We start from the raw sequence: 12,061 nt of genomic DNA, 5'->3' as shown, positions 1-12,061 counted from the left end.
AGACTGTCAAGCTTTAAAAAAACACTACCAAAGTACACTAAAAGTAGTCCATACAGCTCAAGTCCTCTGAAGTTATACAATAGTTTGGTGCGAGAGATTTAAGCTGTTACTCACAGACAATCTTGAGAGTTCATGAACAAATGTTGTGATGATGTGAACACATCAGATCTTTAAGTGAATCAAAATGATCCAGTTGTGGATTCATTCATGAATCGGACTGATATGATTCTTGATCCTGTGTCAATGATCCGATCACAGTAGTTAACAACTCACTGGAGGCGAATAATGTCAATGAATAACACCTTGCATTTTCAACACAGGCTGATTGAAAAAACATGCTTGTGGTGACATTTCTGCAATATTATATTACGTTGTTTCATGTACTTTCACAGTGAAATATCCAGTGAGTCGTGCTGAAATTGCATTTTATCTGAAGCAGATGAATGTGAATCTGGGAAAGTTTCATTATGTTGGTTGTTGTACGGATTGCAGCTGTTTCAGAAATAAAATGTTTGGTGAGTTGCTCTAAAGGGTTAATCCTCTATCGTTTTTTAAAATAATGTACCACCTACACTATAGAGCTAAAAAAGCAAACGTGAGATAATGTGTTTTCTGAAGCAACCATGCCATTTTAGCTTGCTTGTTCAAGTCTTCAAGCCCTTTTATCATAACTCGTTCCTCACGGATTCATGCACAATCACTCCAAATCACAAGTGCAAGTTTACTACATCATAAAAGCCATGCATATGGAGCTGATTATGTGATGCAAACAGCAAAATATATATATTTTTTTCCCAAAAAACACTCAATTTTTGGAGTGTTGCACGTTTTTTTCATTTTTTTTTACGAGTCTAGGTTGTAAAGGTCTTTTCATCGCAAGTTATCAAATGACTTTAGAAGACTCATACGGATTACTTTTATGATACTTTCATAATGCTTATGTGTCTTTTTTATGGCTCAATTCATTACAATTGCACAGCCAAGAGTGATCAGCACTTAATTCATAATATCTTCCTTTGTGTTCCACAGAAAAAAGTAAGTCAGAACTGACAGAAATTAAGATTAAGTAATGTTCTTACACAGGTTGGGTGGAGGGTACACATGTAGCCACTGAGGGGAAAAAATCATTTACTAAAAGCATTAGCTCAATGTTCCCTCATGTATCTTGACAAGTTGATGAAAAAAGAGCTTCCTGTTAATAGAGGTAAGCTGTATCATATGACCAGGCGGTTTAGCATTACTTCAGCCTTTAAACCGGTGCCCATCCTGGAGTCTTCAAAGCCGTGACTCATTATCTCTCTTTCCCACTGTCGACATGATATTGGATCAAAGTCGAGACGGGCAATCATGAGGAAATATCGTTACTACCTCATTATTTGGCCCTCATGATAGAACAATAGAGTTATTCTGCCTCGCAGAGAAAACCTTCCTGTTTAGACAGAGCCATCAATATTAAAACACAAACCGGCGCTAGATGCTGGTGCATTCCAGCTTGCTTCTCATAGGGCTATTGTTATGATGAGCATAGCACACTGAAAGCTTTTGCACAATAGGCAGGTGCCATCCGGGCCTCGCTTTTGGCAGAGGGACAAGAGGAATGTTTGCATGGGAATACAGATAAGTGAGCATCACGGCTGGTTTGCAGGCAGCACTAGACTGAGTACTCCATAAGACAGAAGGTATAGGAAGTTCTGGGTGACTCTGAACGCTTAGGGCAGCCAGGCACTATGAAAGATTAAGGAGCCATGAAATATCACCAGATTGGAAATATTTTGAAAGGTTAACCCAAAGTGATCGCCTGAGACCATTCTAGAAACCCTCAGGAGTCTGCGCACTGCAGGTACGCCGTTACCGGAGGGTGTAATTATGACACAAACATAAATGGTCATAAATCTGGCTGCTTTATTTGCTATGACCTGCACGTAATCTGCGTTAACCCAGCGTTTTCCTCAGAGGACTCATGTGGTGGATGGTGAGTTGCAGGAGAAATATTCTAGCCTCAGCTACAGTGGAAGCGAGTAATGAGAATTCTGCCAAAGGTTTACTTAAATTTTTCAAACAAGCTTTAAATCTCATGCCCTTTTCAACTGTTTTCCAAAAAGTTCCGGCATGGTTACTACAGTTACAAAAAAAGCTAAATAAATAAATACTTATATTATATATATATATATATATCTATATATCTATATATTACATTACATTTTATAGTAAGTGTTATAGTCATAACATATATACACACAGAGTGTTAGCTTCTCAGTTGCTTAATCTCGTGACACATGGCAAAAAGTTTCCTATATTTGACCATTTAATGAAAGTAGATGATGCATTCACAAGCACACGTAAAAACTGTAGAGTTGAGTCACGCACAAAATGTGCCGTATTTTTGTAATTCTATTAATTTAACAAACGCATAGACTACGATTAACAGCCTCGGATAGTTACAGGTCTGCTTAGGTCTGTCTTTAACAGTTTTAGTTAAAAATAAATGTCCCTATGGAGAAAATAGTTTAATTTATGACTTTTTTCCCCAACTTGATTTAGTACAGAGGCCATAAATCTGGCTGCTTTAAAATGAATTTTAATAAAATAAAATAAAAAGTAAAGCAGATGCTTAAAATGAATCGTATATATATATACACATTTTCATCTGGCTGAGATCTGAGATTTTCATCTGGCTTTCATCAAACACAATATAATTTTCGTTGATCGAGATCTGGCAGCAGAAGCACATTTTTTGGGCGAGCGATCCACGGACAGCTTACCCTGCGAATGAAATCCCCAATAGGCCAACAAACCAATGAGAACGCGGGACAGTAACGACGACACATAACAACAGCGCGTAAGCGGCAAAGCTGCTGTGAATCAGTTACATACGTATTACTAACATTTTATCATGTAAGCTTTATGGTACACCTCAAACAAAGGACTTTAAAGTAATTTAGTGTTAATACTAATCAGCGAGTCCATAAATGGCTTGGGTATGCAGAGCGTTCACAGCTTATATGGAATGCACCCACTGATATATCAATTATTTTTATTATAATATATATTTAATATTATTAATTTTAAGCATTAGATTAAAAAAGGTAATATAAATGTCAAAATCCTGTTAAAGTAAAATGTCACTAATACTGGCCAATAACCAATATATCATGCATTCATAGTTTTGAATATTCCAAGAATATTTCATACTTAAGTACCACATGTTTACCCGACACAGTCCTATCCTTTTATATTAAATGAGTGTGCATATGTACAGTTTTTGAACAGCTCTGGGACAGCTGAGAGGAGGGAGGCAGGGCGCTGTTAGAGCTGTTAGGTAAAGGGCAGCCATCACACTGGCACAGCCTGTGCCATTGACTGGCGGGTGGGCAGAAAAAGCTTAAGTGCCCCTGGGGGATGGACATGAGACAGGGATGTAGGATTGGAGAGGAGATCAGTGTCTAGATGTTGGATCAATGAGGACCCGTTATGGGTTGCGTCATCAATCACAATCAAAGCCCCTCTCACCCAAAATAACCAAACTAATCAGCTTCCCAACATAAAGGCCCCATTCACTGCTCTTACATCTTTACCTTTGCCCTTTTCTACAAGTCTGGAGTATTTAAACTTTCACACCATGTGTCAAGAGAAAATTTAATTACAGTCCTTTTGGGATCTGAACACAAATGGACCTGGACTTGACTGGGGTGTTCATTAAAATGAATTCACCGAAGCAGATCCACAACTACAAAACACTCCACGAGGCGAAATACAGGTGTGTGATATGCTAATTTGAAACAAAAGCATGTCCTTTACTTAATATTACTCTAATAAATGTATACCATTCAACTACTGTACAAATATCTTACGAATATATTGGATTCGTTTCATTTAAAAAGGAATAGGCTAGGGCATATAATACAATACAATAATACAAATTAAATAAATACACAAATAAAAAACTGAGGCGAACTATAATTTACTTTTTTGTACACGGTGCTGCGTACTACCTGACGTTAGCAGGTTCCAGCTCACCACACCCTCCCTTGGTACGGGCTACCACGCATAGTATTGCATCAGTTAGGATAGCTTCAAGTTAGCGTAGATTTATCTGTATTTAGTACAGTGGTCAGGAGGGTACGTAGGTGTAGTGTTGCTGGTTGCAACAGCACTGCTGGACGGCATAGCTTTCAGACTTGGAAATTAGGCGCCAGTGGAGCCTGAATTGTGCAACCTTTTACGCGGGATTGCTTCTCCAACGCAATAGAGGTGGAAATGGGCTTCTCCACACAGCTCGCGCTGAAAAGCGACGCAGTGCCAAACACTGCTCCTCCTGCATGGACTCCACCGCAGTGGCGTCTTGATGTGAGTGATCATATATATATATATATATATATATATATATATATATATTCACAATTTATGGTTAGGCTAAAGTTAATCCTCTTGGGTCGACAAACGCACCGGCGCATTTTGCTGGATTTTTTCCACATAGCGGCAAAATATGAATATGCCTACAGAGAGCGCGCGCCATTGACATCAACTCGATAAAACTCATCAGATGCATGTACTTCACGTTCACGCCGTCCACGTAATGGAAATGGGCTAACATAAATAGGCTATGTTGTGAAAAAATAGAGTATCCATCGCTACTGTAAAGTAAAATTAAACAAATAATAATCATTTCCTACCTATCCCTTGCTGCCACTAAAAAAAAAAAAAAAAAAAATCCCTACCGACCCATGACCTCAACTGACAATCAACCGGAACCAAACTTTTTTTTTTTATGCCTAGTCATAATTCACTCACCCTTATGTTGTTCCAATTTTATATGAATTCATATGAGTAAAGGGAGGCTTTACTTTATACTTTGAACTAAATTTAAAAAAGTAAACAGTCAGTAATAAAATAAGAACATATAAACAAATTGCAAACGATAGAACAAATAAATACAATAGAATAAAAAAACTAATTAAATATGGGTTTGAGTTTTTCAGGTGGGTCTAAATGTAGTATTAGAGAGTTCAGTTAAGAAATACTACAGAAATAAACACTGGATAGTCTTCATTGTATAAATTAAATACAGATTAATGCTTACAATTTTACAAAACAAAGTTACAAAAGTTATTCAGTCAAGAACAGAGAGTGATTTTCTCTGTCTTCTGTTCTTTGATTAACCTGACAGACACCAGCAGGAATATTAGGCTGCTGTCACTTTAAAAGTTTATGCACAGATCCAATATCCTGTTACATATCAAGCATTTTCTTTCTCAACTATTTACTTTCACCAAGAGCGTGTATTTGACCATTTGCGCGAAATAAGCCACGAAAAACAACTCAACTTGGTACTCGCAAGCTGTTTGAGAGGCAGCTTTTGAAGGAAGGACTATTGGAACCGTTTTTGATATTTCAGTATCAATATGTATAGAAATATCGACACTTTTGACAACACTAAAGATGGGTACATAATGACAGAAATGTAATATTTAGGTAAACTATCCCTTTAACCTTTCAAATCTCATAGCCTGTAGTTTGTAGGCAATACCAAATATGGGCAGTAACAGCATCGTCTAACCTGGAAACAGTCTGGCCAAGGTTTCCCAAACAGGTAATCTAATATAAATGCTCTTCAAGTTTTGTGAAATAGCCTTCTCCAACAATAAAAAAGGTTCTCAGGGGAGATTTGAAATATTCTACTCCAGGCACCATGAATTGAACATGTGGTGCATATTTCTGCAAGAATTTTGGAGAGCTGTTTAGAAGAGCAACTCACGAAAGGCAGAAGAAGATCAACACATAAAATGTGGTTCATATTGCCAGCCTGCCCAATCCTGGAGGCCTGAACAAGCCAAGTGTGTGGGTCACATTGTACAAGAACAAAGAACATTAGTCATTGACAATTATGGGGTCAGCACAAAGGGGAAGGGAAAAAGGTTATGATGGGAGTCAGTGAACGATGAGGAGAAGCCAGCTTTAATGCTGATGAGAAGCAGGGGACGTGAATTCCCCACAACAAAAATGTCATAAGCTCTCAGACGCAAGTCTGTACTAATGTGATTAGCTTCTCATGTCTGTGATTACATAAAAACGCTTTATGGATATTAACAAGCCGAAATGCCCCCACAACCCTTCTCAGATGCTGTACAGAGGCTCTTGGAGAAGATTCTTGACAATACAGCAACTTCACAATGCAGAGTGCACTCACTGTGCATGTTTTCTAACCACATAATATAGATTTGATATGACAGTGAGCCTAAAGACCACATGAAAAATCATGATTTTTATAATTGGAAGGACATACAGTCTGAAACCACTAGTGAACATAATAAAATACACTGATATTCTAAGTCTAATCAACAGAGACATTCATTTCTGTACCCATTTGTGTAAAATAATTATTACACATTAAAAACGAAAAGGGAATATAGGCATTGTAAACTACAGTATGAAAAATGGATATTCATTTTGAGATCTACTAAAGATAACATTTACTGTAACTGTGTTATTAAATACATTTTTAAATATTAATTTTAAGGGAACATTAGATGAAAAAAATAATAATAATTAATCACCCAATTGTTTTTGTTCCTCTATTGTAAGTTTGGAAAAATACACATTATATATATGTATATTACATATGTATATATAATTCCTAAATTTGCTTATTTACAGGTTTAAATTAGATTTGGAACCTTTTGGACCACACTACATGACATCTGTGATCATGTGATGCATGCTGGTCCTGCCGGCTTTAATCTTGTCTTGATGATCACAGCAGCGATATTACAAGGTGTAAGTGGCATGGGAGGGTGACACACTCATACGTATGATGGTTCAAATAGCTTTTATGGCTGTCCTTTGGTCAAGGACACTGGATGATCTTGTCATCAGATGACAGCGCTGGCCACAGCTGAGAGTTTGGGGATCTGCCTCTGGCCCTGCGATCGACCATTGTAATTAAGCTATTAATCTCACATCATTAACCCCTGCTGACCAGTCCTTTAATTCATCGCTGTGATATTGCCATTCTGCCTTACGCAAACCTTCTGCTCTCTCCATTTCTCCATTTCGCCCATCTCTTCTCTGGTGTCTGTCATTGAAGGACCACAGCTGGGAACTAACAAAATTACCTTGCAAGTGCCACTCGACTGAGGATACGGTTACTTTTAATTAAAAAGAATCAATTTCTATTCCTGTCAATTTTACTCAGTGACCATATGGACACTTGAAAACACAATCCAATTTGCCACCGACCACCCAGTCAGCCCTGCCTAGCCCGCCGGGGAAACAAAAGCTTGCTTAATTGATTTATAGAGGTGGTTTTCTACATAGCACTTCAAGATAAAATGCAAAGGGTTCTCATTTGCAAGCGTTTTTCTGCTAACAGTAGGCCATATGTGTGGGTTGTCATTTAAACACCAACAGGGTTTTATTTTGTACCGAAGAATTAGCTCAAGTGGGAGAAAAACGAAAGCTTTCACTTTAACTTTCAGATGGCATTTTTAAGGCACCTTCATTTATTGATCAAAGCCTTAAATTGTCTCAAACCTTCTTGCCATTAGAGAGCTGGGAGTGATGGGATAGAAAAAAGGATCAATATAAACCACCTCTTGCAACATATAGAGACAAATAGCATCAGAAAAAATCCACTGCAACTGGAAAATGAAAAAAGAGCAGTTTGTGAAATACAGTTAAATCAGCTAAATGCAAAAAGACTGAAGAAACTATGGTTTATACTGGGACATTTTTAGCAGCCTTCTTTAGAAATGCTTAATAAAGGCTTGTAGATTTAGAAATGCACTACACAACACTAAAAGTGTTGGCGAGTAACTTTTTTTTGTTAACAGTAGTGATGCTACTAGCTGAACTAAATTATCAATAGCATGGAGGTAGTTTGACATTTTAAAACAGAGTAGCTTTTCAAGTAACAACAAGCTTGAAGCTATTTTTCCAACAACAAAAAAATATCCTTTTTTTTTTTTTTTACAGTGGCATTAAAAAAACCTGACAGACGGATGGACGGACAGGCAAACAGAGAAAGAGATAGATGGATGGATGAATAGATGTCACTTTAAATTTCTTATATTTTGACTAAATTTAAGATATCCTATTTATCATTTAGACAGTCACTAATTAGTTTACTTCTTTCAGCTGAGAGGAAAAAACACTTCTTAAAGGACAAAATGACTGAGAAGACTTATGTAAACCCTAGATACATAGTCTGGAGGAAGCACTTATGAAGAAGACACCCATCAAGCAATTTGGGTGGCTTTAAAATTGCGCAAATGAGACATAAATACCTAAACAAGACTCGAGGAACAGCCCTCAGTCTCCTCGCAGGCGCTACTGTGCAATCTGAGTAATCTTGACTTCTTTGAGCACTCAGAATAAGAAAGTGCCTTCATTTTTCATCCGTCTGATTTAGGTAGGATCTGTTACCATGGTGATCAACGTTCAGGACGCCCCACCCTGTAGTTCTGGCTCCACTGCCCTATAATTCAGAGCGTTGCAAAACCAGTTCTTTCATGTTTAGTAACTCAACCCTCTCTGATTACAGACAACAACACAAAAAAGACCATTTGTGGTAGTCAATATTTAACCTTACCTCTATTTATAGAGTTTTATTTGTTTGAACCATCTTCAAAAAGTATTTATACCAAAATAATGTCACCGTAGAGCAGTATCACACTAGGATATTAGTGTCTGAAACCTGGAGACCTGTTCTCAAATCATCAACAGCCCCCCTGCAGCCGCATGTGATGACACTAATGAGGGTGCTGTGTTAATGTGCTAGACACAAACATGCAGAAAACTGAACGAAAGACATGAAGCCCATGGCAGCAATGAGCAAAATGCTGTAATGTTTATTCACAATGTGACAATGTGAAGTCAACATGAAACAGTATTCATAACCAATTTTAATTCTGTAAGGTGATGTCTTTCACAGAGATGCTGTTATAATAAATTAAAGCCAATAATTATGTTCATGTTATTGGCGAAAACTGATAAATGGTCGTTATTAAAATTCTACACTATTCTTGTCTAAATGAATTAAAAATAAAACACTATAAAATAAAAAAATGTTAAATGCTACCAGTAAATTTAGGCATCACAACATTATGATGTACAGTATAATAATTCATTTTGAGGCAAAAGATTACATTTAATGGTTTTATTAAACTATCAGTTCTTAAAGATTAACTTTAAGTGATCTTTAGATGACGGAAAAGGTCATCTTAATGTAAAAATAGGCCAAATGGGCATGAAAAAATAAATATCTAATATCTGCCGAGACCGATACTGATAATTAATAATAATTAAAAAAAACAGTAATATTGACAAATGGTCACTGTATTTCAGTGTAAAACAGGAAAATCAAGGAGGGGGGAAAAAAGGAGGATAAAGGCGCAGTCATATTAGTGATACATCAGCAAAATTGCACAGGCAAAGTAGATTCATTGTCCATTGTCAATAGGAGCACAAAGCACCTCTTACTCAGAGGACTCTTCCAAAACAAGCAGCTTTATATTGGTAGATTCAATCGAATTTTCCGATTCCTATTGACATGACTGCATTTTGCTTGCGTAATTTCACAGTTAAAAAGTAAATGTTACTGCACCTTAGTTCACCCATGAGCCAGTTCTGTACTCTCTATTGACAGCTAAGCTTATATGATGAACAGATGATGAATTTAGGCTTTTATTCACATATAAACATTGATCAGCTAACATAAACAGACGCTTAACCGTACCTGTGTGACAAACCTCATTGGTTCTGTGAATGGCAAGTAATTAATGACAGAATTTTCATTTTTGAACTAACCGTTTAAGACTTTATTTTAACTATCGGGAAGTTACATTGACATTTATATTATATTTTGAGAAATGATTATGGACACAACCTTTTTTTCTTAGGCATAAAGTGCAAACATGCATAAAAAGTCAATTTTGATTGCATGTTGAGTTTAAATTTAAATTTGGAAAAGAAAAACTGATTTGATGACGTTTTGGATTCTAAATACTCGAAATAGGGATTCTTCAAATTTCTTGAAATATAGTTACAGTTCCTTTACATCAGAGATGAAAAAGCAAGATTTTGAATCACAAAGGCTTAGCGACTTTGAGAGTGGCAAAAGGAGTCAAGAGAAGAAGCTTCAAGGTTACTCTTATACAAGCCCTGCCTCTGAACAACAGAAAGATTTAAAGGTTAAACGCAGCAAGTGAAAAAGAAAGACAGCGAGTGAGCCAGTGCGAGAGAGAGAGAGAGAGAGAGAGAGAGAGAGAGAGAGGCCTAATGGAATTACAGCAGCCTTGTGACAGCGGTGCAGATGGGTCACATGGTGAATTAAATGGCTCTCTGACCCATGCCAGAACTGAGCCTTGGCCTCAGCTCGACCCGTGGCACCCGCAACATTGCCATGTCACTCACGGTGCATCTCAGTGATCCGCACACTCATTCACAAGGACAATGAAGCGGAGGGGCTCATGAGAACTGCCTTCTGATCCACGGCTACATAGAAATGCATCGCTCATCTAAGCGTATCTAAGGAAAGTTCAGGTGAACAGACCAGTGGTTAGCGACGAATGTTTTCTTTGAATTTAGGGTTCATTTCGTGCCAAGCGTGTGAAGTATTAGTGTGTTCACTCATGCCTGCAAACAATTCCACAATGCGACGCACTTCCAATTTCACAAGGTACAGGAAAAGGCACAGGAAAAAAAATGACTAGTCAGCTGGAGTGTTGTACTTACTGTCCGCCTGAGAGGAGAATTGCACGCAGCTCAGCAGTAGCAGTAGAGGAAGCCCAACGGGCAGGAGGGGCACGGACATGCAAATATTAGGCACCATGTTCCAGGTTGGCACTGCTCCCCCTCGATCACCGCTCTGCTCTCGCAGCTCTCACGCAATCATAGACTAAAACCTGCGGAACACAGAGACAAGCACGCGTTAGCATTCGATTCAAGGTAGGACAACGAAGCATTTAGACATTACAGGTATGATGAATTGAGCGATCTGCCAAGGGGCAACAGGGTTAATGAGGAAAGCAAATGCTCTTTTATCAAAGTAAACAAAACCCATAATCTGCTGCCGGTTAGCTAAATATCAAAAGGACGGAAGAGAATTGGGAATTCCCAATAACCGGCCGCCGCTAAAGGTGCCCATTAAGTGGCTCTACACAGATGGCTCCGGATCTTCTGAAGTGTGGCGGTATTACTGTATAGCCATACACACAGTTCCCTAAGGATGAAAGCTGGTTTAAATCAGTGCTCACAATATTAGAGGACTAGGAAACTGCCAGAATATGGGGGAAGTTGTGTTGAAACTGCAGTTTGACACATTTCAAGTAATTAAACTTGTCAAGCTAACATTTTGATAAACTACACTAGGGGATACTGGCAAAAAGTAGCTAAATACATTGACAGACAATATGTTATAGGTCATTATAATATATATTAAACATGATTTTTGAATGTACAGTAAAGTGCTTGGGATTAAATGTTTTATGTTGATGAAAATGAGGCTGTGATCCTAGCAATGCTCTATAGCATTTGCTATAATGCTATAAATAAAGGTCCTTGGATCACATGTAACTCTCATCTTTCAAAACAGTTTTGGGGAGTTTTTGTCTACTGAGAGCTTTTTTGGAAAGATATTTCATTAGTTGAACAATTGGCAAAAATTATATATGGCGCTACCCTGAAAAAAAGGTCTATAAATGTATAAATATAAACTTAAGTTAATGCTAAATACAATAACAAAAAAGTGCTGAATCTTCAAAAGGCAACTATAATCAGAGCAAATATTTATTTTAAGTAAAATGGCAATATTTTTAAGGACACTAGTAAGTGACGACTACTGAGAACTAGACATTTTTGAAAACAAAGCTACATTTTTTAAACATTCTCGGACATCTGAATGAACCAATTTGCTGAATCAAATGATTCCATGAACTTCCAACACAACTTGAAAAAGGACAGCATGTTTGATTATTATCTCAGATCAACTTCTGAATAAAAACAGCAATGCAGCATTTTTTTTTTGTTTATGCTACACTGCTAGCCTACTTGTTGGAAAAATTAG

General features: G+C 37.5%; 1 protein-coding gene across 11 annotated transcripts in view; it reads right to left on the bottom strand.

The window, feature by feature from the left end:
* The window catches only part of ptprfb (protein tyrosine phosphatase receptor type Fb), a 192,252-nt gene that overhangs the window by 105,842 nt on the left and 74,349 nt on the right, over positions 1-12,061 (bottom strand). For all 11 annotated transcript variants that reach the window (XM_084412143.1, XM_084412138.1, XM_084412145.1 and 8 more), the window contains exon 2: positions 10,732-10,901. In XM_084412143.1, the coding sequence (XP_084268269.1) occupies positions 10,732-10,828 (97 nt within the window). In that variant the 5' untranslated portion in view covers positions 10,829-10,901. The remainder of the gene's footprint in view (positions 1-10,731; positions 10,902-12,061) is intronic.

Source organism: Rutilus rutilus (assembly GCF_951802725.1).
Source record: "Rutilus rutilus genome assembly, chromosome: 6".
In the NCBI taxonomy this organism is placed as follows: domain Eukaryota; kingdom Metazoa; phylum Chordata; class Actinopteri; order Cypriniformes; family Leuciscidae; genus Rutilus; species Rutilus rutilus.
This window is presented reverse-complemented; position numbering and strand designations above follow the sequence as displayed.